This window comes from Mesoplodon mirus (genome assembly GCF_964341445.2).
Source record: "Mesoplodon mirus genome assembly, chromosome: 15".
Classification (NCBI taxonomy): domain Eukaryota; kingdom Metazoa; phylum Chordata; class Mammalia; order Artiodactyla; family Ziphiidae; genus Mesoplodon; species Mesoplodon mirus.
In genome coordinates, this window is record NC_138991.1 from 69,334,488 (window position 1) to 69,361,470 (window position 26,983).

The 26,983-nt window shown below is 44.1% G+C and overlaps 1 protein-coding gene across 1 annotated transcript in view; it reads left to right on the forward strand.

The window, feature by feature from the left end:
* Window positions 1-20,383: 20,383 nt before the first annotated feature.
* Window positions 20,384-26,983, forward strand: part of XRN2 (5'-3' exoribonuclease 2) — a 78,627-nt gene continuing 72,027 nt past the window's right edge. The window contains exon 1 of the mRNA XM_082644911.1: window positions 20,384-20,560. Within this exon, the coding sequence (XP_082501037.1) occupies window positions 20,486-20,560 (75 nt within the window). The 5' untranslated portion in view covers window positions 20,384-20,485. The remainder of the gene's footprint in view (window positions 20,561-26,983) is intronic.

Here is a 26,983-nt window from a genome sequence, read left to right on the forward strand (position 1 = left end):
GAATATGATGAAGGCTAGGGCACATCCAGATGGAAAGATGCATAGAGTGGGGTCTGGGGAAAGGACACGGAGCTCCCTTGTCCCCGCCGGTGCGCCCCCCTCCTGGCACCGCCATGTGTTTGTTGAGCAACCCGGAAGCTCTGCGAATCCTTGGTGCTTTTATGGTGGCTTCATCAGGTAGGCATGATGGATTATTAACTCCACCTCCAGCCCCTCTCTGTTCTCCAGACAAGGGGAGCAGGAGGCTGAAAGTCCCAAGCTTCTAATCATGGCTTGGTTTTTCGAGTGACCAGCCCCACTCCTGAAGCTCTTCAGGACCACCCCCTCCCCGCTGCCCGAGTCATCTCATTAAAAAAAAAAAAAAATTCATTTACCCATGAAATTCCAAGGGTTTTAGGAGCTCTGTGTCCAGAACTGGGGGCAGAGATCAATATATATTTCACAATCCATTTTTCTCACACTAGTCTTCCAACTTATAAATCAAACTTTGTGAGGTTGGTTAATGTGATGAAATCAATCCCTGGAACCCACAATGATAAGGATACAACTCTAGATCTGGGGTAACCACCATCCCAGCTCTACCAACTGAAGTTCAGATACAACTTGATCAAGCCTTTCCTGACGCTTGCTGTGTGCCAGGCTCTGGGGGGCCAGTCATTGGGAGTACAGAGCTGGATCTGACACAGTCACCGAACTCGGGCGCCCTCACTCCAACGAGGGTGACAAAGCCTGAAGCACAGCACGTCGTGCAAGATCCCTTACGGGAGATGCCTTTGTCCCCGAAGTTCTGAGGAATGAAGAAACTATTCCTCCCGCAGCTGAGTTAGGGACCTTTCACGTGGGAGGTGACATTTTCACGAAACCTGGTGGAGCTAGGGGAACAAGGAGACTCCAGGCAGAGAAATGACCCCCACAAAGCCCAGAGGCACAACAGAACTTGTGCAAATGAAACAGTCCTCACGGGAGGCTAGTGCAAGACACACGTGAAGCAAGGATGAGGGCTGGAGGGGCGCCCGAGAGAAAGTGGGGCTGCAGATTGGGCGTGAGGGGGAAGCTACAAGGTGTGTGTGGTTGACAGGCTATACGGTTGTCCCCAAAGAAGATCCAGACACTGGAGCAGAGCCTTCAAACCAGTGAGAGTTTTGATATAAGAGCAACTTATGAGCAACTTCAAACATCAGCAGTGTGGTGACACACCAGGAGAGCCAGTTTGAAAATAATTTATTTTTTTTGGCTATGTCACGCGGCATGTGGGATCTTAGCTCTCCGACCAGGGATCGAATCCACGCCCCCTGCAATGGAAGCGCAGAGTCCTAACTACTGAACCGCCAAGGAAGTCCTGAAAATATTTTTTTTAAGATGCCATTTACAGTAATAAAAATTACATGTCAAAAATCTTTTAAAATTTTAAGAAATTAGTGAAGGACAAAATTTTAAACATCCATTGACAGAAGAGAACCACATGTTCGTGGGTGGGAAGATTCCATCTTAAAAGCACGAGTTCTGTCCAGGTTCATCCAAAAAGTCAATGCTGTTTCAACCAAAATCCCGACAGGTCATTTCCGGAAGTTGACAAGCTGCTCATTAAACTCGGAAGGAATTTAAAGGTCCAAAATGGCCGAGACAGTTCTGAAGAATAAAGAAGAGAAGGTCTCCCCATAGCAAATGTCCAGATTTATTATAAAAATCGTACTTAGGCCTGTGGTTGCGGCTCAAAGCTAGAAACTTGGAGCAGAATAGAGGCCGCAGAAAAAGTCCCAGGCGTGAGAGCTGGGTACAGACAGATGTTTGAGAAATCAATGAGGCGATAACAGACTTTTCAGTGAATGATGCTGGACCAGTTAGTTGGCAATCCACATGGTAAAACACAAAATTAAATGTGTTCTATGGCAATCATAAAGTATTTATCTTGCTTTGATTTATCTCTCAGTGGATAGTGGCATCTGTAGTGACTCTTTGTCAGTTCCCGAGGGGAGCATGCCCCACACCCACACCTCGAGCCTTGCCCTCCGCGGGTCAGGAGATGGCCTCGCCCTCCCCTGGTCAGGAGATGGCCTCGCCCCTGTTCTGCTGAGACTGAGGTCGAAGCTCCCAGTCCTCCTTCCATTGTCATCTCTTCACATCTGGCATCTTCTCTCTAGATTAAAGTCCCTTCTCCTTCCCTCGCTGCCTTATTCTCTCCCACCATTCATTCATTCATTCATTCACGGTACATTTGAAGCCCTCCCACTTTCCCCAGTACATTTTTCTTTTCCTTTCTTTTTCTTTTATCTGGCCACACTGTGCGCTTGTGGGATCTTAGTGCCCCAACCAGGGATCGAACCCGGGCCCTCGGCAGTGAAAGCACAGAGTCCTAACCACTGGACCACCAGGGAATTCCCTTTTCTATTTTGTTATTGTGGTTAAATATACATAAGATTTACCATCTTAACCATTTTTTAAATGTACAGTTCATTGGCATTAAATACATTCATAATGGTGTGCAACCGTCACCACCATTTATCTCCATAACTCAGTTCATCTTGTAAAACTGGAACTCCGTTCCCATGACACAATAACCCCCTATCCTCCCCTCCCCCCAGCCCTGGCACCCACCATTCTACTTTCTGTCTCTGTGATTTTGACTAGTCTAAGTACCTCATATAAGTGGGATCATGCAGTATGCCTTTTTGGTGACTGGCTTAGTTCATTCAGTATAACGTCCTTAGGGTTTATTCACATTGTAGCATGTGCCAGAACTTCCTCTTTTTTAAGGCTGAATAATATTCCATTGTATGTATGTGCCGTACTTTGTGAATAAGGCTGCTGTGAACATGAGCATAAAAAATATCTCTTGGAGACCCTGCTTTCCATTCTTTTGGGTATGTACCCAGAAGTGGAATACGGTAATTCTATTTAAAAATTTTTGAGGAACTGCCATACTGTTTTCCACAGTGGCTGCGCCATTTTACATTCCCACCAACAGTGTACAAGTGTTCAAATTTCTCCACATCTTCATCAACACTTGTTATTTTCTGGTGTTTTTTTTGTTTTGTTTTGTTTTGTTTTGTTTTTTTGCGGTACGCGGGCCTCTCACTGCTGTGGCCTCTCCTGTTTCAGAGCACAGGCCCCGGACGCACAGACTCAGCAGCCATGGCTCACGGGCTCAGCCGCTCCGTGGCATGTGGGATCCTCCCAGACCGGGGCACGAACCCGTGTCCCCTGCATCGGCAGGCAGACTCTCAACCACTGCGCCACCAGGGAAGCCCTCTGGTGTTTTTTGATAGCAGTCATCCTACTGGGTGTGAGGTGGTAAAACTTCTACATCAAGCTTAACACAAAGAAAATTCCAGCTAGAATAAAGAACTAAATGTGAAAAGGAAAAGTTTAAAACTCTTAAAGAAAAAAGTAATAGGCAAGTGTCTTTATGACTTCCAAGCAAGGAAGAATTGCTTAACCAACACGGAAAATGCACAAACCCATAAAGGAAAATATTGATTAATATTACATTGAAATTAAAATTTTCTGTATGACAAAGATGCTGACAAAATGCAAAGACAAATCATGGGCTAGAAAGTGACGTTCGTAAGATACATGCCCATCAAAGCTCTGTAGCTAGAATATATAAAGAACCACGTATCAACAAGAAAAATTAACTCAGAAAAATGAACAAAGGATCAGAATGAGAAATTCATAGAAAAAGTAACCCAAGTGATCAGTAAACATGAAAAAGTACTCAAACTTACCAGGAAAGCAAACAAAGAAAAGTACAATTAGGTGCCTTTTCATACCCAACAGACGAGCCAAGATTGGCAGGCAGATCACTCTTGAGTGTCGGGAAGGACACCAGGGAAGGGGGACTTTTGCACACTTTGAAGAGCACGTTTATAATATCAAGCAAGGTTGCAGATGGCCTGTCATATCCTGTGACCCTATGTTTCCATCTCTAAATACATACTTCACAGTCACGCTGTCCTATACGGTAATCACCAGCATCGTGTGACTCTTGAGCACTTGAAGTGTGGCTCATCCAAACTGAGAAATTCGTTTTGGATTTGAAGACTTTATGAAAGAAATACTGGACTTCCCTGGTGGCGCAGTGGTTAAGAATCCACCTGCCAATGCAGGGTACACGGATTCGATCCCTGATCCGGGAAGATCCCACATGCCACGGAGCAACTAAGCCTGTGCACCGCAACTACTGAGCCTGCGCTCTACAGCGTACGAGCTACAACTACTGAGCCCACGTGCTGCAACTACTGAAGCCAGCGTGCCCAGAGCCTGTGCTCCGCAACAGGAGAAGCCACCACAATAAGCCTGTGTACTGCAACGAATAGCCCCTGCTCACCGCAACTAGAAAAAGCCCGCACACAGCAACGAAGACCCAATGCAGCCAAAAATGAATAAATAAATAAATTTTTTTAAAAAAAAGAAACACTGTAAGGTGTTTCATTAACGTATTGGTTATATGTTGAAATGGATATATTGGCTATGTTGGGTTAAAATATGTTATTAAAATTAATTTCATCAGTTTCTTTTTATATTTTTTAATGTGGCTACTAGAACATTTTATGTTACATATATAACTCTCATTTGGGGCTTTATTATATTTCTACTAACAAAGCTGCTGTGGAGAAACTCTCACTATCATACACAAAGAGACATGCTCAAAATGTTAACTGCCCTATTGTTTGAAATGGTAAAAATTGGGAAACATTAGTGCTCACCAACAGGAAAACGATGAGAAACACACATTGCTGGAGGATTTAGACAGTTAATAAAATATACATAAAAGTGAAAAACACAAAACAATCCAGTGTGTTATTACAGCGAGGGAGGAAAGGGTTCAGATAAAGTGAAAGTGTAAAACCTGGATGGAAGGGGTGTGTCACATCTTCCAGAGAGCGATTGGCCCTGGGAAGAAGAAGACAATAGGACGAGCAGTGCATACAGAGAACATTGATGCACCGGGAACAGCTTATTCCTTTAGATTAAAAACCAAATATTCTAGGCAAATATGGCAAAGTGCAAACATTTGTCATATTTGTCCAATCTGGTTGCTTGTGCCACATTATTTATGTTATGTTGTTCTATACACGTTTGTGTGCTTAAAATAATCATTTTTTAAAGAAACAGATCGTGAAGAGTTTTGTATCCCATGCAGAGGGGCTTGGACTTTGTTCTTTTGGTCAATGTTCGGAAGCCATTGAAGGGTTTTAAACAGGGGACGAGATTTCCATTTAGAGGGAGCGTTTTGGCAGCCTCGTTTTAGGCTCATCCAGGCCAGCTAATAAAAGTGAAGAAGAGTATTTCATTGCTTCTGGCACACACTGTTTCCCCGTGTTTTGACAACTCTGAGATTGGGCTATGCCGTGTTGGCCAGTCAGCAGTCAGGGCGTGGGTGTCGCTGATGCATCAGGACTTGCAGAATGGCCGTCAGGAACCTGGACGAACATCCTGGAGACGGTGGAGCGGCCTTAAAGGCTGCCTCACCCTCTCTGCGCTGCTCGTGGCACTGAGACCAGTGATGCTGGTAAACCTCGGCATCAGCGACTCTGAATCAAAAAGTGATTTAGAAGGAGTAAGTTCTACACGTGCGTGAGTTTTAGAAAAGCATTAACTTATTGATTCGGCCTATTATTTTCCTTTTTATATATGCACAAGAGTGGAATGATTTTTTTTTTTAATTTTTTTTAGAGCTCCCTGGTGGTCTAGTGGTTGGGACTCCACGCTTTCACTGCTGGCGACCCAGGTTCAATCTCTGGTCAGGGAACTAAGATCCCACAAGCCTCGAGGCCAAAAAAATTTTTTTAAAAAACAACTTTTAATCGTGGTAAAATACACATAACATGAAATTTACCACCTTACCCATTTTTAAGTGCACGGTTCAGTGGCATTAAGGACATTCACCTTGCTGTGCAGCCGTCATCACCGTCCGTCTCCGGAACTCTTTTTGTCTTGTACAGCTGGGACTCTGTCCCCATTATGCAGTAACTCCCGTTCCTGGCCACCAGAACGAAACCAGTCTCCAAGTCTCACACAGGTCCGTCTGATTGGTAGGACCGCCCTAAATCACAGCCGAACTCTAGTCGAGGCTGGAGGGTACCGTTTTCAGCTCTGCAGGCTCTGCCAAGCAGTGAGGCGCCCTGCAGGGGGCAGGTGGAGGTGGGGACCACCCTGCCATCCGTGCTGTAAATAAATGTCCACTGGTCCTGGTCCAGGGATACACTGGGGAAGGATTGTTCCAAACAGGGAAACCCAATCAGAGGCGAATTCTGTGAGTTTGAACCACCAAAGTCAGCCTCACTGAACTCTGGCCCTAGGGACCCATCCCTGTAATTCCCAAGGGCGGCCACTGCAGGGTCTCCCATCACAGTGGGACCTCGCACATCCTCCAGGACTAAACCTTACCAGGGCCAGTCCAGGGTGAAGACCTTATGCAGATAAGGCCCATCAAATATCCCGCGTTTGCTGCCCCTGGGACTTGGCTAGCCTTGAACTTTTCATCTCAATGAACTGCTCTTCTAATGCATTTCCTTCTCCAATGGCCAGAGCGCCTCTCCGCCCTCCCAGACGTTCCCGTTGACACATGGTCTGTGGCGCTCAGCTAGTGGTCGTGCTGTTGACCCATGAGGTCAACAATTCTCTATCGCGTCAGCTTGTGAGTTCCCTCCTCCTTTTCCTCAACAAAAAAACGAGGAAACCAAACAACCACAAATCCCTGCAGCTTTTCTCCAATTCTCAAGATTTCATCCACTTTCAGTGTTCCTGTCACCAGCAGTTGTGTCATCAGCAGAGTGCTTCGGGGACGATCGGATTTTGATATATCAAACTGGCAAAAACACATTAAAGGAGATCACAGTAATCCCAGCCCCAAATCCAAGCAGATAAGGATTATATTACTCAAGAACGTACCCCGAGTGACAGAAACTGAACTCATCCAGTGGGAAGACTCATTAGCATTCAGCAGCCAGGATTTCAAGTCTCACCGCTTTGGGTAGTGGTTTTATATATTTATTTCAAAATCGTCTGGAAATCTCTGGCTCCTGGAGGTGGCTCCCTGTAAATCTTTTTGAAAAGACACAGTGTCGTCATTTGCTTTCCTCTGCTGATGTTTTCCATTTCCTCAGGCCAGTCCAGCCTTTGACACAAAGACTATTTGATGACAGATGGCTCTGTGAGCTCCTGGTGAGGCCATATCTCACTTTTGGAATGCAAGTGATAACGGGGTTCCTCTAGAGCCTTATTTATTATACTGTTATTCCACACAAACTCATTCGATGTAAAATGTTCTGCCAGTCAACTTGAACCCGCTCTTCCCCAGCTGTCACGCTGGCAGCTCAAGGATGGTGACAGATGATGCTGATGGACAGGACGCCTGCCATCTCCTGCTTTCCCAAATTTAGAGCCGGATGCTTCCCAACTGAGGGAACATGCTAGAGAAAAGAGCTAAGAAGGCACTCTGCGGCAGCCTGCAGTTTAATCACCGTAGTAGTTTACTAAGTGGCGTTTGCAGGGTCCCGTTGCCAGGCCTTCTTAGCACTTGTGAGTGTACTTATGCCAACGGTATGAAATCAACCGAAAGCAGACCACATCACTCCCTCCAGAGCCACAGGAATGCTGTCAGTCTTGCATCCTTGTTCCAGTGCTTGCCAAGGACTTGTTCTTTCTCCCTTTTCAGAGGTGCCTGCATCCGGTCTCCAGCTCAAACATTTCTCATAGATAGTTTGGCAATAATATAAGAAGTAACGATTTATTCAATCACTCACTTAACAAAGGCACACAGTAAATATTATCTAACGGTATTATTTGCTGTTCTGTGGAAACACACCTAAAGGATTGGATAGATTGTCTGTGCATGGATTCAATCAGGACATTACCTTTGGGGTGAGCCTCAGAGAACCAGTAGGAGTTTGGCAGGTGGACGCTGGGAGCTCAGTAGTTCCGGGCATGCGTGTGCCAAGGGAGGTTCATGACAAGGTGATCATATTTACCTGTGAGCAATTAGAATTTTCATATAACAGGAGAGCTCATGCTAGGCTCTCATGTCTCACATTCTGAGCCACGGTGACCTTGAACCTCAGCAAATCCCCTTGGGAGGATGTGGGAGAAGAAAGACTATTAATGTACATCATGAGAATCAGGGCACAGGTGCCATGCTGGCACTGAGGACAGGCAGCAGAAAAGCCAAGATTATGATCCAATGGGAAACTCATCCTCCACTCCTGGAGGACAAGAGTCCAAACAGGAGGAGAGAGGTTTCTGGGAAGGTGGTGGGGTAGGAAGCCCCAGGACTCTGTCTCCTCGCCCAGACTACAACTGCACTGGCAGGATGTGGCTGTTGTAACTGCGTTTGAATTCTGGAGCCTATCCAAAGGCTTGCAACTTCCAGGGGAGGGTTTGGATGGTAAACTGCAGTTAATTCCAGCCAATTTCAGCTCCCAGCATAGTGGCTGATACCCACCCCCGACCCTTAGCCACTTGGCAGGCAGCTGTGCATGAGTTCCTGGAGCAGCTTATGGGCAGCTTTGGGGAGCCAGAGTGGGCAATAGGGACCTTGACCTCCAAAAACTGGGGCTCTGTGTTCTGATTGCTGATTGCTGCTTCTGATCTTGGAGGTGCAGAAACATAGGCAGGTGGCCCATGTGGAACCCCTCCTCGGTGGCAAGCCCCTCCCCCTCCAGCTGAAGCAACTTCCAAGGGAATTAAAGGGCCAGCACCCCTTTTTTCCCCTTCCATTCATTTTTCTGCTTTTCCCTTTTGGGAGCCAGACATTTAAAGTCTAGGACCTTGAAAAGAAACCACAAATACAGGGGAATTTATAAAGTCAACACATAAGACCAGAGAAAGGTACATGCCCAAGGAAATATGCAGGTTTAAAAAAAGACCTGAGAAGATCGACGTTTATACCTCAGGCTTATCCCCAGCAGAGACACAGCTTACAACAAGCAACAAAACAAAACCAAAATGCAGCAAATCCTGAGGAAGGGGGAGAATCTGATTTCCAGAGTTACTACATTACTAGATTCAAATGTCCAGTTTTCAACAAAAATTCACAAGGTGTACAGGAAAGAACAGCCTGTTCAAAGGAAGAAAGAACCTGACAGAAACCATCACTGAGAAAGACCAGATGGCAGAATTGCTAGATGACAAAGACAACTGTCTTAAAGATGCTCAAAGAACTAATGGAAGACATGGAGAAAGTCAAGAAAACAATGTATGAGCAAAATGGAAATATCAAAAAAGAAACTAAAAAGAAATTCTGGAGCTGAAAAGTGCAATAACTGAAATTAAAAATTCACTAGAGGGATTCAAAGGCATATTTGAGCAGCCAGAAGAGAAAAAACATCAGTGAACTCAAAAATAGGACAATTTGAAATTATTGAGACTGAAGAACAGAAAAAAAAAAATTGAAGAAAAGTGAACAGAGCCTAAGGGACCTGTGGGACACCATAAACTGGACCAACAAACACATTGTGGGCATCCCAGAAAGAGGAGAGAGAGAGAGAGAGAGAGAGAGAGAGAGAGAGAAAGGGACAGAGAGATTATTTGAATAAATAGGGGCTGAAATTTTCCCAAATTTGATGAAAGACATGACTATAAACATTTAAGAAGCTCAGCAAACTCCAATAGGATGAACTCAAAGAGACCCACACCAAGACACATTATAATCAAGCTATAGAACAGCCAAGACAAAAGGAGAATCTTAAAAGCAGCAAGAGAAGAGTAATGCATCACATACAAGGGATCCTCAGTAAGATTATCAGCAGATTTCTCACCAGAAACTTTTGCCCAGAAGGCAGTGGGGCTGTTATATTCAAAGTACTGAAAGAAAAACTGTCAACCAAGAATCTTATACCCAGCAAAACTGTCCCTCAAAAGTGATGGAGAAATGAAGACATTCCCAGATAAACAAAAGCTGAGAAAGTTGGTTGCCACTAGACCTTTCCTGCAAGGAATGCTAAAAGGAATCCTGCAGATTGAAATGAAAGGAAATTAGACAGTAACTTGAAGCCATATGAAGAAATCAAGATCTCAGTAAAGATAAAGATGTAGGCAATTGTAAACACTAGTATTATTTTAACCTTGGTTTATAACTCAATTTTTTATATTCCACATGATTGAAGAGACTAATACATTTTTTCAAAATATTAGCTTCAAAGCTATTATTATAACTTTTGTTTGTAATTCCACATTTTGTCTTATACACAATGTAAGAAATTAATGCATAAAAAATTACGACTAGTTTATGTTTTGGACACACAATGTGTAAAGACATTTTTGTAACATCAGTCACGGAAAGGGGTGGGGACAGAATTGTGTAGGAGCAGAGTTGTTTTACGTTATTGCAGTTAAGTTGGCATAAATTCCAATTGGTGCTATAATGTTAGGATGTTAAAGGTAACCCCTGTGGTAACCACAAAGAAAGTAGCTACAGAATATACACAAAAGGCAATGAGAAGGGAATTAAAACATTTCCCTGCAAAAAGTCAACTCAACACAAAAGAAGCCAGTAATGCAAGAAATGAGGCACCAAAAAAGCTCTAAGGCATATAGAAAAAAAAAAGTTAAAACGATACAAGTAAGTCTCTCCTTATCAGTAATTATTTTAAATGTAAACGACTTTAACTCTACAATCAAAAGACAGAGATCAGCAGGATGGATTTTAAAAAACATGAGCCAACTATATGCTGCGTACAAGAGACTCAATTTAGATTTAAAGACACAAATGGGTTGAAAGTGATAGGATGGAAAAAGATACTCCACGCAGAGAGCAATCAAAAGAGAGCAGGGGGGCTTCCCTGGTGGCGCAGTGGTTGAGAGTCTGCCTGCCGGTGCAGGGGACACGGGTTCGTGCCCCAGTCCGGGAAGATCCCACATGCCGCGGAGCGGCTGGGCCCGTGAGCCATGGCCTCTGAGCCTGCGCGTCTGGAGCCTGCGCGTCCGGAGCCTGTGCTCCGCAACGGGAGAGGCCACAACGGTGAGAGGCCCGCATACCGGAAAAAAAAAAAAAAAAAAAAAAAAAAAAAGAGAGCAGGGGTGGCTATAAATAAGCTGGTCACAAAAAGACAGATGCTGTATGATTTCACTCATATGAGTTCCCTAGAGTAGTCAAATTCATAGAGATGGAAAGTAGAATGGTGGCTCCTGGGAGGTTGGGAGGAGAGGGAAAAGGGGAGTTAGTGTTTAATGTTTTAGTTTTGCAAGATGAAAAGAGTGCTGGAGGTGGGACAGTGGTGATGGTTATACTGCAACATGAATGAACTTAACACCCCTAAAAATGGTGAAGATGGTAAATTTTCTGTTATGTGTATTTTACCACAATTTTTTAAAGTGTTATTAAATTAAAAGAAAAAAACAACTAAATTGGAGTCATTACAGTCCTAATGTACCAAGTGATAGTCTTTTTTTTTTTTTTAAGTGTGCACCATGGTCAAATAGGTTCAGGAAACACTTATATTAAACCTCCCACTCATATGAGCTTCTGAAATCCTTGGGGAGGTGCTGCATAAGGAAACCCTTGTTTACCCTTTTTTTTCATGGAGCAGTTTGATCTCTGCGCTTCAACAGAGTGGCCCTGATGTAATCAAGGAGCCGAAGGTGTTTGAAACACCGCCATCTCTCATGTGCCCTGTTCCTGTGGTTGCTGGCTGGCCTATAGGAAATTGCCGCTGGCCACAGCCCCATATCCCTGTGTGTGGTGAACTGTCCATCTAGTGGCCTCCAGTGACCCTCTCTCCCTGGTATTTAAGTCTTTTGAATCTGGCCTGGCCCTGTGACCTGAGGCAGGATCCACACAGTGCCAGTTCCAGGCCTCAAGACTAGGAAGGTCTGGCAGCTTGCACTCTGGCACTTTGAGGGAAGCCAGGACCCGTGTCAGAAGTCTGGCTGCTCTGAGCCCACACTGAGCTGTGAGGGAGCCGATGCTGGCCTTGTGGGCAGGACACGTGGACTAGAACTGAGGAACCCAGCCAACAGCAAGTTGTTCTGTTCAGCCTCCAGCCTTGTGAGCACCAGAGCTGGTGAGTCTGCGTGAAGCCAAGATGAGCTGCCTGCCCGAAGTCCACGTTGGGAGCAAATAAGCAATTGTTGTTTTAAGCCTCTGTGTTTGGGGCTGGTGGATTTGGGCAGCGATAGATACTCCAAACTGCATGTTTCCTGTCTGGCTGAGTGAGGTCGTGAGCAGCCCAGCTGGGGCTTCTCATTACCTTCATTCTCCCTTCCCCTGTGGTCCCCTCTTCTTCCCTGATGATCTGATCCTCCAGCCTGCATCTCTGAACAATAAGGCCATATCCTACCTAATCACAGCACTATTATCATATTTAAGACAACTAGCATTAATTCCGTAATGCCCTCCACTATATAGTCCCTATTCTAATTTCACCATTTGTGCCCCCCAAATTTCTCTTATAATGTTTTTTTAACTCCAGGAGCCACCAAGGCTTGCTCGTTGCATTTGGTTTTCATAGACATGAAGAATCCTCGGGCTTCCCTGGTGGCGCAGTGGTTGAGAGTCCACCTGCCGATGCAGGGGACACGGGTTCGTGCCCCGGTCCAGGAAGATCCCACATGCCGCAGAGCGGCTGGGCCCGTGAGCCATGGCCGCTGGGCCTGTGCGTCCGGAGCCTGTGCTCCGCAACGGGAGAGGCCACAACAGTGAGAGGCCTGCGTAACGCAAAAAAAAAAAAGGAAGGTCAGTATTACCCCTGCTGGGCAAACTTGAGATCTTTGAAGAGCCTCTCAGCCCAGTAGGACACTCGAGCCCTGCTCAGAGTGAGCAGAAGGAGACTCAGCTTTCCCCTTGGAGGCCCATCCTGGCACGAGCTCATCATCAAATGCGGAGCGTTTTCATCTTTATGCTGCCCCTGCTGCCCTGGCCAGAAAAGCATTCATCACAGCGCCTTGCTCTATCATTTCCTTCAGAAGCCTAAAGTTCAATTCACTCCAAGCGTCTCTTGTCAGAAAGTGGGAGATGATGACGTGACGTTGGCCCCCGTGAGTACAGAATAGCACACTGGGTCCCCATTTGCATGGCTTAGTTGCAAAGCTGGTCCGTGACCTTTCCTGACCCCTCCATCCTAACTCTGCATCCATTTGCCGAACACAACCGGCTCCTTTTTTAGGGCAGCAGAAAGCTTTATTCTGAGATTTTTAATAATGTCAAGTATTATAATAGCTGCAGTTTGGGGTCATGGCCATCTTTCCCCACCCTGGTAGTTACAGACAGGGGCTCTGGGGTGGCCACATTCCCGTCATGGGGGTGGGGGGAGGGGAGGCTCCCTGGCCCGAGAGAGGCAGACCACAGGTCGGGGAGAAGCCCCCGTACCTTTGTCCCCAGCCACCAGCACTCTGCCCCTGGCCTCTGCCGACCCTTCCCTCATGAGGCTGTCTGCCTGGGGTTCCCTGAGTTCTGTGCTCAGATTCCCCACCTCCTCACCCGTCAGGTGTGATAAGGAGAAAACCAATATCCCCTGGCGGGGACCTCAGCTGGGGCCGTCGGCCAGGATGGCTACTCCTGGCCTCTCCATGTGGCTGCTTGGCTTCCTCACAGCCTGGTGGATGGGTTGAGAGAGAGAGAGGGAGACAGGGCTCCAGGTTGAAGCTGTATCGCCTCAGAAGTCACATCCTGTCCCCTCTGCCACATTCTGTGCCTTGGAATCAAGTCACTAAGACCAGTCCAAATTCAGAGGAAGGAAGTGATGAGAAGAGTGCTATGGAATGTTCAGACACGTTTTAACTTTACCACACATCTGCACAATTGCCAAAATTCACTGGCTGAACATTTGAGAACTGTTCATCTTATGGTAGGTTGTGGTATTATGACTTACTATAAAAATATATATATTTGGTCTTCATCCCAGTTCCTGGCACAGAGCTCCTGAAAGCCTGGGAATTTCCCAGAGCGGATAGGGGTGTCTTTTGTGATGTTAATGAGGATGGAGAACCAACCTTGATCAGATGATTGGAACTTTCCGTCCCACCCTCTGATTTCAGGGGCGGAGATAAGGTCTGGAAATGCAGTCAATGATCCGTCATGCCCACTAGATGAAGCCTGCAGAAGACCCAAAAGTACAAGTCCGGAGAACATCTGAGTTGATGAATATGTTGAAATTGGGGAGGGTGGTAACACCCAGAGCTCCACGCCCTTTCCCCACCCTGCCCTGTGCACCTCTTCCATCTGGCCGTTTCCTGAGTTGTATTCTTTTTTTTTTTTTTTTTTAAAGATGTTGGGGGTAGGAGTTTATTAATTAATTAATTTATTTTTGCTGTGTTGGGTCTTCGTTTCTGTGCGAGGGCTTTCTCTAGTTGTGGCAAGCGGGGGCCACTCTTCATCGCGGTGCGCAGGCCTCTCACTATCACGGCCTCTCTTGTTGCGGAGCACAGGCTCCAGGCGCGCAGGCTCAGTAGTTGTGGCTCACGGGCCTAGTTGCTCCGCGGCATGTGGGATCCTCCCAGACCAGGGCTCGAACCCGTGTCCCCTGCATTGGCAGGCAGATTCTCAACCACTGCTCCACCAGGGAAGCCCCGAGTTGTGTTCTTTTACAACAAACCGGTAAGCTAGTAAGTAAAATGCTTCTCTGTGTTCTATGAGCCACCCTAGCAAATTAGTCTAACCTGAGGAGGAGGTCATGGGAACCCCTGATCTACAGCCAGTGGGTCAGAAGCACAGGTGACGACCAGACTTGCGAGGGGCATCTGAAGTGGGGGGAGGGGCAGTCTTGGGGGACTGAGCCCTCAGCCTGTGGGATCTGACACCATCCCCAGGTAGACAGTGTCAGAATTGAGTTGAATTGTGGGACACCCAGCTGAGCATTGCTTGATGGAGAATTGCAATTACACTTTGAAATTGGTGTCAGAAGCGTATATGTCAATTATACCCCAATTTAAAAAATGGAAATTTGGCTTTCCTTGACCCTAAAATAGAGGCCCCACTCCCCATCCCTGCACCCTGTTTTATTTTACTCCAGAGCACTTATCACAACCCAACACAGTATTATACGTTGTTTCTTCACTTATTTGCCGTCTCTCTCCCACCCCACTCCCCATGCTAAGCAAGACTGTAGAATCTAGGAGGACAGGCAATTTTTGATGAACACCTAGCGCCTGCAACAGAGGCTGGCACACAGCTGCACAGTCAAGATTTGTCAAATCTTACTGAAAGCATTCAAATGACTCCAGGGAGGGAAGCCCGACACAGCTGAAAACAAGTAGCAACAAGCTGTGTATGTCAACGTATTAAATACTGACCACAGATGATGACACAGGCATTCAGACAAGGAAAGTGGCGTCTAATGCTGACGGATAGAGCCGGAAGAATCCTCAGAGGTGATTGGTTTAGCAACTCGCTTTACAGGTGAGGGCAGTGAGGTCCCAAGGAGGTGAGAGGATCGTTCAAGGCCACACAACAGTAGGTCTAGAGCCAGGTCTGTGACTTGGGTCACTAGGTAGAGTTAGAGCTCCAGGTGTCTATCCCTCTCTCCAATGCAGCATCTTTTAGGATTGTAGCATCCCTAGCCTGACAGTGCTGGCTGGCTGGGAAAAATGAATGAGATTTTAGAAAGAGATTATGAATTGGACAGTAAAAGTCAGGCTCGCATGCTGCGGGATCTCTGGGTACTAGACCGAGGGAAATGCATTCTTTGGAGTTTTATTTCATTTACCTTGAGTCGTGGGATCAGCTGCATGAAAAATACTACTGGTCTTTGGTATCATAAAAGCCTCTGTTTTCCCCGGCCACTGGCTAAATTGCTCTCTGTAAAAGATAGAAGTTTCTAAGCCAGCTCTCCTTAAGCAAGTGATCCCACGATAGAAAGATAGAAACACGTGACTGCCATTCACACACAGAAAAGCTTTTGGATTCTTACCTCTGTTAACTTTCTGAGAGCACTACTTTAAGGTGCTCTCCCATGGTGCTGGACCAACTCCCACATCGTGCAGCCAGAAGCCAAATCATGACTCATCTCTGCACCACACAAGCATCCAATTCTATGTCTTAGTTCTTATTCAAGTTTCTTGAGTGATTCTATTTGAGTAACGTGTTAGGACAAAGAAATGCACTAGTCCAGGTGGAAGATTCATTTCAGAAAAGAACATGAGGATTTGCAGAACAGTGGGAATCAGGTTTAAAAAAATAGAAGAAAAAATGGCACGTGCACACTTCCTATACCAATGTATTTTCTCCTTCAAACTGACAGTCTTAACAAGCAAAATGGGCCACTGGCAATTTTGTAAATGCACGATTCTTCTCCCCTCCATCCCGTTTTCATCTTCATGATTGGCTTTACCTGGAAGAGACTGCATCTGAGCCCAGCAGACATTACAAATCCTTTTCATGGATGCTTCTTTTTTAAAAAAATTAATTAATTTATTGATTTATTTTTGGCTGTGTTGGGTCTTCGTTGCTGCACGCAGGCTTTCTCTAGTTGTGGCGAGCAGGGGCTACTCTTCGTTGTGGTGCGCGGGCTGCTCATTGTGGTGGCTTCTCCTATTGTGGAGCACGGGCTCTAGGTGCGTGGGCTTCAGCAGTTGTGGATGCAGGCTCTAGAGCACAGGCTCAGTAGTTGTGGTGCCCGGGCTTAGTTGCTTTGCGGATTCTTAACCACTGTGCCACCAGGGAAGTCCCCATGATGATGTTCCTAATGGCAATAGACATCATTGCAATTCAGCAGCACCAAATGGACACTTGAGGTTTATTTGCTTAAACAATGAATGAATAATGAGACAGGGTGGGCTGCTCGTTTTTTCTTCCTCTTCGTAATTGTCATGAACTATATATTCCAGTTTTCCCATTTGTGCTTCAGGTAAAATTGCATCAGCCCATGTGGTTACTTCAGGCTCCCTTAGAGCCGTCTGCTACTTCCCCCTTTTAGACTGCCGCAGTGACCCACATCCATCCTATAGAGACTCTACAAATGGTATCTCCCACTATGCTTTGCTCCTAGTAGATGCTCACTAAATGTTTGTAGACTGAATCTGTCAAGAGAATGCTCTCTGTACTCCCTTCCCTTCAAAAAGAGGATTTCTGAAATCCTAGAAACATGTTTGGAATGTTTAGAGACAGACAAAATTTCAAGATTAATGATGTCTGTGAAATTTGCCTTAAGAATGTGATGTCACACATATAAGTTGGTGCCTTACCCTGACCATTTGGCTGGTAGGTATGTGGTCACATGGACAACGAGGCAAAAAGAGGAGCTGGACTAGTGCAAATCCACGTGCAGTCCTGGAAGCACTGTCACTTATGTTTGGCTCAGTTGTGGATGAGCAAGTAGTTCAATGGTGTGTGCGTGAGTGAAGTAAGCATATACTAGGGTGGTGGAAAAGCAAAACAAGGGCAGATGGCAGAGGGCCAAAGATGCTAGTCTGAGGAGTATCAATTCCATTCTATAGCAATCAGAGATCCTCCCAAGGCTTTTGACAATGACAAGAATGCTCATGGAGGCCATTCTTATAATCATCAAATGTATGGTTAGGTAAGATGGTACAACTATTTGTAAAACAGTTTGGCAATTTCTTACAACGTTAAACATATACCTACCAGCAGCCCTTACTCCCAGTATTTGCTTGCTCCAAAGAAATGAAAGTGTATTTGCAAACACACACAAAAAAACTTGTACATGGATGTTCACAGAGCTTTATTCCAAAACACTGGAGACAACCCAAATATCCATCAACAGGTGAATGGACCAACAAATTGTGGTACATCTACATAGCGATAAACAAAAGACTGATTCACACAACATGGATGAATTTCAAAAACATTATACTGAGGGAAAGAAGTCAGACAAAAGACTATAAACGGTAGATTTCATTTATAGGAAACTCTCGAAAAAACTTATCTAATCTATAGGGGCAAAATGCAGATTAAGAGTTGCCTGAGGCCAGGGGTGAGGAGGGAGTTGCCACCGCACGCACAGGAGCACAGGGAACTTTTGGGGATGATGGAATTGTTCTATATCCTTGTTGTAGTGTTGGTTTCCCAAGTACGTCCATTTGTCAAAATTCATTGAACTTAAATGGAAGTATTTTAATGTATGTAAATTATACCTAAACGCAGCTGGTTTTAAAGAAAAAGAACTGTATTTGGGCAAAATGCCATACAAGGCAGAGGAAACAAGACAGACCTTCTTAAGGTGCTTGTCCTCTTGTCTGAAGGTCAGTTGCAGCCTGTGACATAGAGGCCCCGCACTGCAGCACCATGGACAGCAGTGTGGGTGCCATGGCCCAGGAAGCATGTGGACAGAAGGGAGAGGAGAGTGCGTGTGTGTGCGTTCGTGTGTGCGTGCGGGGGGGATGGGATCCCTGTGGCCTGGAGTTAATTAATGCACGTCATTCTAGTGAAAATCTTACCTATCTGGCTCTTCCTTCAAGACTTGTTCCCAGTCCCACTTTCTCCATGAAGTCTTGCTTGACTCCCTGCCCACAACAGCCTTTTCTTCTTTCTCTCCTCTGAACTCTTAGAGTAAGTTCTGTTTAATTTGTTTGTAAGTAACCATGGCCTTTTTTTTTTCTTGTACTGCTATTGAAATTGCTTATTGCTACTTAATTTTAAATGTGATTACACCTTATATCGTCTGCTACTGCGAGTCCCTGAAGAGAGAATCACAGCCTGGATCCCCCTCAGTTCCTACAGAGAAGTCGGGCAGTTTTTGTGGATGTTCTTGATTCATGTTGATTTTCAGTTTCTAAAACTGGACTCTGTTAACAATTTGGCATAAGGGAGAGACAGCTACAACTCTATCATAATTGAACTTAAGGACTATGTAGGGAGATAATGAGGTTTGTGAACCCCTCAGTAATTCATCTCCATTTCTACTTTATTTTTATTAATTTTTATTGGAGTATGGTTGCTTTACAATGTTGTGTTAGCCTCCACTGCACAACAAAATGAATCAGCCATGCACATACAGATATCCCCTCCCTTTTGGACCCATTTCTACTTTAATTGACAGACCGTAATTTCTACCACAAAGCCAATACCCTCTTCAGGTGATGTCCTCTCTGTGGCAAACTGAAATCTAGTTGATATATTTCCCCGATGATTTCATATCTCCATGATTTTTTTTCAGTCATGAATTTCAGCCAGGGCAGTCACATTTGTATTCGAAGCCTGCCAACTCTGACCAGAAATCAGGTGTCTGCTTAAGACACACCTTGACAAGCGGATTAGATGTTCTAGTGAAAGGCAGATAAATGTCACTCATGTCACTATAAATAAAAGTCTGGGCCTGCTTATCAGCTTGTAGGGTTGAGGTCATACCTTCAACACTTCTTAGTGCTTCACACTTTATTATCCTTTGAAGGAGGTCTTTCCCATCCAGTTTCTCCATTTATACCCCCAAAGGGAATTATTACTGTTCAACTCCTTGAAACATGTGCCTTCTGTCAACTTCCTGTCTTTTGCTTTAGGAGACAATACAACCTGTGGCCTTAAACAGAAATCTGCCAGAATCTTCTCAAATGTCATATTATGGAATGAAATGGAGCAGGACCCTTTCATAGTGCTGACCTAGGACGTCTTATACCTGCTTTACAAGCGAGTCACATTCTGGCGGGCTTTGACTGTTTGGGGTTACATTTCAGAGCACGGGATTTGTCATTGAAATCCATGTAATAACAAGTATGGATTTAGATTTGTGGCTTTGGTCAAATCCCGTTCTTTGAAACCGAACTACATACAGCCAAAGTTTGGAAAAACGTCAGTCGCAGCCTGTATACACTGTATACACTCCAAAAGTATCTGAGGGATACAAGGCCTAGCAAAAAAAAAGGGGGGATTTTTGTGGTTAGAGAAATTGCGAGATGGGGCATGCCAAAAGGCTCTAAGATCAAATTTGAGAATCCCTTAGCCAATGCTTTAGCACATTGTAAACGCTCAATTAAATGCTAGAGAGTGATACCAGTAATTATTTTATACACATAAATGTAGCTGGATGCTTGAATTAGATGCTGAACGGTACATTCCATTTTATAACTATTTAAAGTGAGCTACTTATGCAAACCAGCCATCATCAGTGCAAAATACTTTTTAAAAATACGGTTGCTAGTCCAGATACGTACTGTGGCATAAAACCGGGAGAAAGCAGGAAGCAGAAATAACGAGTGCGTGTAGATGCTTATATTCTACGTGAATCAAGATGGGTGGGAAAGAGGAGGAGACCAGACCGGCCAAGGCTCCCTGGCGGCCTGCGGCAGGGATCCCGCCCGAGGGGCGCCCGCCGCAGTGGAGGCTCCGGGACGCGTACCGCCGAGGACGCGCGCCGAGCCACGCCGGCTGCTGCCCTCGCCGCCCGCTCCATTGGCCAGCCCCGCCCCCAACCAGGCCCGCTCCGCCCAGCCGGGCCGGAGCTTCCTTCCCGGCTTCCCCGGCGGCGGCGTCATCACCTCACTTCCTGTCGCCGGGTGCACGTGGGAGGAAGTGCCAGTGCCCGTGGCTCGCTGCTGCCTGTCTCTCTGGTTACGTCCGTCCGCGGGCCGGGCAGCCGCCTACAGCTGCGCCGCCGCTATGGGAGTCCCGGCTTTCTTTCGCTGGCTCAGCCGCAAGTACCCGTCCATCATTGTCAACTGCGTGGAAGAGAAGGTGAGGAGGCGCCCGGAGGCCGCCACGCCAGCGCCCGGACGTCCAGGCCGCGGTCCTTGGGGCCCGCCGCCCGCCCGGGGGGCGTCGTGCGGGGGCCCGCGCTGCGTTCGCCCCCGGCAGCCGCGGCCCGCCGGGCGCCGGGCGCCGGGCGCGGGCGCTCGGCCTCGGGCTCCGGGGCTGGCTTGGGCGGGTCGAGGGCCGAGCGGCGGAGCTCGCGGAGGGATGTTCCGCCCCGGCCCGCAGATTCCCCGGCGGAAGGCCCCGCCCACGGCTTTGTTTCTTCCCTGCTCGCACGGTTTGGGTTTCGGAAGCGGCTCCCCGTCCGTCGGGCAGCGCGCGGCTGGTCAGCTGAGTTAGCTGGTTAGGGATGCGCGGGTGCCCCTGCCAGCAGCCTCTGACCACTTTGTGAAGTAATGCTGGGGGGGCGGGGGGGGAGGCAGCTTTTTGTCGTTTCCTGTCCCAGCCTGAAAGGTTTTCTGCTAGGGGAGAGGCCATTTGTTGCTGTTGTCAGGTCCTACGGAGAGAGCAGCACCTCGGAAATGTCTAGGATAGGACAGAAGTCCCTTAAGTGCCCCCTTGTCTAGGTGCCCGACTGCTGGGCAGCATGCCTTTGACATTTTCAGAATTCCTGGATGCACTTGGACAATACACTTTTTGCTGTTGGTTTGTTAGTGTTACGTAGACTGTTGGCCGTTCTTGAGTTTTGTATTTGTTGTTTCCTTGTTTCCGTCCCAGTTCGATTTTGTACTCTTAATGAGAATTTCCGGATTGGGAAGTTCAGGGACACGTTATGCTCCCCACCCCTTCGTTTTTGAAGGAAGTGCCCAGTCGACACTGGGAACTTTTTGCTTAGGCTAGTGAGATTTGTTTGTTCGTTTGTTTGTTTTTTGGACAGGTAGATGGATCTCCAGGGTTCATTCGATGTGAGATCTTGATTTTGCTTAGGTTCTCTATCCTAGGAGGAACCAAAACTCTTGTTCTGATGAATTTCCAGTACTCCCTGTGTTTTTCTCAAAGAGAAGCTGTTAAACTGAATGCTCGTGTCCTTTGCTTTTAAAACGCTTATCAAACTTTATTAAGTTTACTTACATCTTATCCCATTTCTACTCTCTAGTGATAACTGTTTAAACTATTTTTGGTTCTATCTCTAAATGTCCTGCTTACGTCTGATTTATTGATTTTGGGTGTATCTGTTGAATTCTAGCTATGATAGAAGAGGCTGTAGTCACTTATACAGCGCCCTTCCCCACACGGCCCCCATCCTCCTAATCAGAATTAGAAATAATTTTATTTCTTCTATTGGTAAACTTGATAAATTTAAGTAATATTCCTTTATTGTTTTATCCATCTCCTCTACAAAGTATCCCGTGATTCTTCACATTCTGAGGTTAGGTATTAGCTTTTCTGCTGCTGTTTCCTTACTCTTCATCCCAGGCTTCTCAGCTGTGCTCTTGCTTCATTGGCATCCAGAATTAAATTGTCAGGGCTTTGGCTATACAGCTTTCGTTTCAAAACATGAAAAATCAAATAGTATTGGTGATTATTGTCACTGTGTAGACTCAGGTTATGTACTGTGACTCTGTTTCTTCTCTTGTGCTACTTCTGTCTTTTTCTGTGTGTTGCCTGTTTTCCATTATACATTGTTCCCCATCTAGACTCTCCTTCATCAGTTCTTCTATCGAGTCCTCTTTCTAGTTGGAGACTGCTTGAAGTCTTTATTTCTGTTGTTGTCACACCTGCTTATTTAGACTTGCTGGAAAGCTGCTTCCTGAGATTTTAAAAAATTTCTTCAGTTGGAGGTACTGTTTTCTAATCATTATCTCTCTTGGCTTAAACCCTTCCTTGGTTTTTGTTCTTACTTGAGTTCTTAAGAAGTGGTGTGTGGTATGTAAGTTTTCTAAGTCCATTCTACCCTTGTATACGTGAATAATCATTAGCTAGGCAGAGTTTGAAAATTACTTTCCCTCAAAACTTTGAAGGCATTGTTCTTTTGACTTCTGTCATCCAGAATTGTTGATGAGAAGTTGAATGTTAATGTGATTTATTTATTTAGCTAACACTTATGTAGTGTTTAACATGTACTAGGCACTTCACAGATGAATTTATTAAATCCTCGTAACAACCTCCTCCCCCCGCCTTCTCCTTCTTCTTATTACAAATGAGAAAAGTGAAGCACACAGGGGTTAAGTAAGGTACTCAAGGTCTTGTGGCTAATACATGTCAGAGCCAGTGTCAAAACCAGGAAGTTCATGCTCTTGTTTTCTCTGTTCTTTTGCTTTCATTCTTTTGTATTTGATCTGTTTTTCTTTCTGAATTTTTAGAAGATCTTTATCCTTGGTGGTATAAGCTTTTGTAATTATGTACTTAGGTACAGATTTTTTTAAAAAAAATTTCAATTCATTTTGATCAGTGCTTGGCTGACTCTGAGTCTGGAGGCTTGTGTTCTTTAGTTCTAGGGAATGCTCTTTGATTTTTTTCTTGTTTTCCTTTTACTCTGCCTTCTCTGAACTCTGAATACTGGTCCTCCTAGATTGATTTATTTTTCTTTTCTCTGTTCTCTCCTCACTCCTCCACCGAGGTATAATTGACCTAGAACAAACTGCACATATTTAAAGTGTACAATTTAATACATTTTGACATATGTGTATGTTCATGAACCCATCACCACAATCAAGATAATGAACATCATCTCTGAAACATTCCTTCTGCCCGTTTGTTGTTCCTCCCCATAACCCCTCCCCACTGCCCATCTTTAGTCAACCACTGATTTATTTCTGACTCTATAGATAAGTTTTCATTTCCTACAATTTTATATAAATGAAATTATACAATATGTACTCTTTTTTTTTAACCTGACTTGGTTACTTTCATTCAGAATAATTATTTTGAAAGCCATCCATGTTGGTACTTGTATCAGTAGTTTATTTCTTATTATTTTTGATTAGTATTCACTGTTGTGCATATATCACGTTTATTCATTCACCTGATTGGTGAACGTTTGGATTGTTTCCAGTATTCGGCTATTAAAAAAAGTCTATGAACATTGGTACACAAATCTTTGTGTGATTGCATGCTTTCATTTCTTTAGAGAAAATACCTAGGATTGAATTGGTTGCATTGTATGGTAGGTGTTTGATTATTTAAAAAGAAAAACTTGCCAGACTGTTTTCCGAAGAGGTTGTACCGTTTCATTGCCACCAGCAGTGTATGAGAGGTCGGCTTGTTCCACTTCCTTGTCAACACTTAGTATGGTTAGTTTTTCTAGTTTTAGCCATTCTAGTGTCGTGTTATCTCAGTGTGGTTTTAATTTGCATTTCCCTGATGAGAAATGATGTTGAGCATCTCTTTGGGTGCTTATTTGCTTTCCATATGTCTTCTTGAATGAGGTGTCTATTCGTACCTTTGCCCATTTTTAAGTTAGTTTGTCTTACTGAATTGTAGAGTTTCTTACATATTGATTTTTTTTTGCAAGTATTTTCCCTTAATCTGTGGCTTGTCTTTTTACTTAGTGCAAAGGAGAGCAAAAGTTTTTAATTTTAGTGGTCTGCTTTCTTTCTTTTTCCTTTTTCTTTTTCCAGGAATACAAAAAGTATTCCTGCTTTTTGTGTTATATTTAAGAAATCTTTGCCAAGGTCACCAAGATTTTTTCGTGTGTTTTCTCAGAGATGTCTTATTATGCTTTTAGTTCATACTATGCTTTCTGTTTTTTAGGGTTTTTTTTCATGGTGAATTACATTGATTTTTAAATGTTAAACACACCTTGCATTTCAGGTGGATAAATCCCACCTGGTCATGGTGTATTATTTTTATATACTTTTGGAGTCAGTCTGCTAACATTTTTTTGAGAATTTTTACATTTATGTTCAAAAAGGATGTTTGTCTATAGTGTTCTTATAATGTTTTGTCCAGTTTTGGTATCAGAGTAATCTCGGCCTCATATTGAGTTGCGAGGTACATACCCTCTTTAGTTTTCTGGAAGCATCTGTGTAGGATTGGTATTATTTCTTCCTTCAGTATTTGGTAGAATTCATCATTGAAGCCATCTGGACCTGAAGTTTTTTGGGAAGGTTTAAGCTAAAAATATATTTTTTTTAGTAGACATAGGGGTATTCAGATTATCTATTTTTTAATGAGCCTTTGTAGTTTGTATCTTACACAGATTTTGTTTGTCGAAGTTGTCCAATTTGTTGCTACAAGATTGTTCATAGTATTCCTTATTATCTTTTTAATATCAGTAGAAAATGAAGTGATGTCACTTCTCTCATTCCTGATACTAATTTTGTCCTTTCTCTTTTATTCCGTTATCAGTCTGGCTAGACTGATCTCAGAGAACTAGCTTTTGGTTTCATTGATTTTTCTATATTATTTTTCCTGTTTTCTACTTCATCAACTTCTGTTCTTATTTTTATTGTTTATTTCTTATGCTCATTTTGAGTTTAGCTTGTGTTTCTTGTCCTCTTAAGGTAGAAGCTGAGGTCATTGTATTGATGCTGCTTCTTTGAGTTGCTTCTGTTGAGTGCCATAAGCTGCCTGCTAGGTGCTGTTCCAGTGGCACACCACAAACATTGACATGTTGTCTTTTCATTTCCATTCAGTAAAAAATACTTTCTCATATCCCCTTGACTTCTATGGCCCATTGGTTATTCAGAAGAGTGTTCCTTAATTTTCAAATATTTGGGGGATTTTCCAGGCATTCTTTTTTTGTTATTGACTTCTAATTTAGTTCCCTTGTCAGAGAACATAACTTTCCGTCATTTGAATTACGTATTTTAAAGCTTAACTGATTTGTTTTATGACCCAGAATATGGTCTTGGTAAATGTTTCATTTTGACTTGAAAAAGACACAAGTTCTGCTGTTGTTGGGTAGAGTGTTCTGTAAACGTTATCATGCTGGTTGATAGGATATGGAAAACTTGAACAGCACATTGATTTTCTGTCTCCTGTTCTATCAGTACTTAATAGGGGTATGGAAATCTTCTATAAGATTTTTGGATTTGTCTGTTTCTTCTTTCAGTTTGGTTGGTTTTTGCTCCTTGCATTTTAAAACTCTTTTATTAGTGCATAAATGCTTAAGATTGTTAGGTCATCTTGATGAATATGTTTCTTTTTTTTTGTGAAGATTTGATACTTTTCTTTTTTAAAAAAATTATTTATTTTTGGCTGCATTGGGTCTTCGTTGCTGCACGCGGGCTTTCTTCAGTTGCAGCGAGTGGGGGCTACTCTTCTTTGCGGTGTGCAGGCTTCTCATCGTGGTGGCTTCTCTTGATGTGGAGCGCGGGCTCTAGGCGCATGGGCTTCAGTAGTTGTGGCATGCGGGCTGAACAGCTGTGGCATGCAGGCTCAGTAGTTGTGGCTCGTGGGCTTAGTTGCTCTGCAGCATGTGGGATCCTCCCAGACGAGAGGTCGAACCCATGTCCCCTGCATTGGCAGGTGGATTCCTAACCATTGCGCCACCAGGGAAGTACCTGAATGTGCTCCTTTATCATTATAAAATGACCTTTATCCTTGGTAATATTCTTTGCTCTGAAATCTGTTTTGTCCAATATTAATATAACCAGATCTTTTGACTAGTGTTAACATGGTCTATTCCCTCCCCCCCCCTGCTACTTTCTATCTTATGAATTTGTCTATTCTAGGAGCTAATATAAGTGGAATTATATAATATTTGTCATTTTGTGTCTGGTTTATTTCACTTTTTCATTTCGCATAGTGTTTTCAAGATTCATCCATGTTTAGCATGTATCAATTTCTTTCTCTTTTTTTTCGGATTTTGGAAACCTTTTAATTGAAGTATATATACACAAATACATATATGCATGTATAGTCACTTAAATGTTTAAACTCTTCATATATTGAAGTTATATAACTATGTGTATAGCTTGTTAATTTTCACAAAATAAAAATGTATGACTTGCATCCAGATTATGAAACAGAACATTATCGTAGTATTCGTACCCCAGAAGTTCCCCTTTGCTCCCTTCTAGACAGTGGCCACCCCACAATCCTGTCTTCTAATAGCAAAGAGTAGTTTTGGTTATATTGTTAAAAATGGTACCGTAACCTCTACTTTCTCTTGTATCTGTGTTTATGAGATTTCATGTTTCTTTGATTTATCTAAATTTGTTTCGTTACTATGTAGTATTTCACTGTGGAACCCATTGTATGAAAATGCAATGAATTTTATTGGAAAACAGTTTGGGAGCATCTGTAAAACCTGAAGATACATATATTCTATAACTGTTAATTTTTAAGTCTGTATAATGATATCCCGACACGACTTATTTTTACCTTTTGACTATTGTGAATAATGCTGCTGTGAACATTGGTGCACAGATATTTGTACAATAGATCAGTACTTTGGGTATATACCTATGAGTGGTCCCTGCTTTTGATTCTTTTGGGTATATATACCTATGAGTGGAA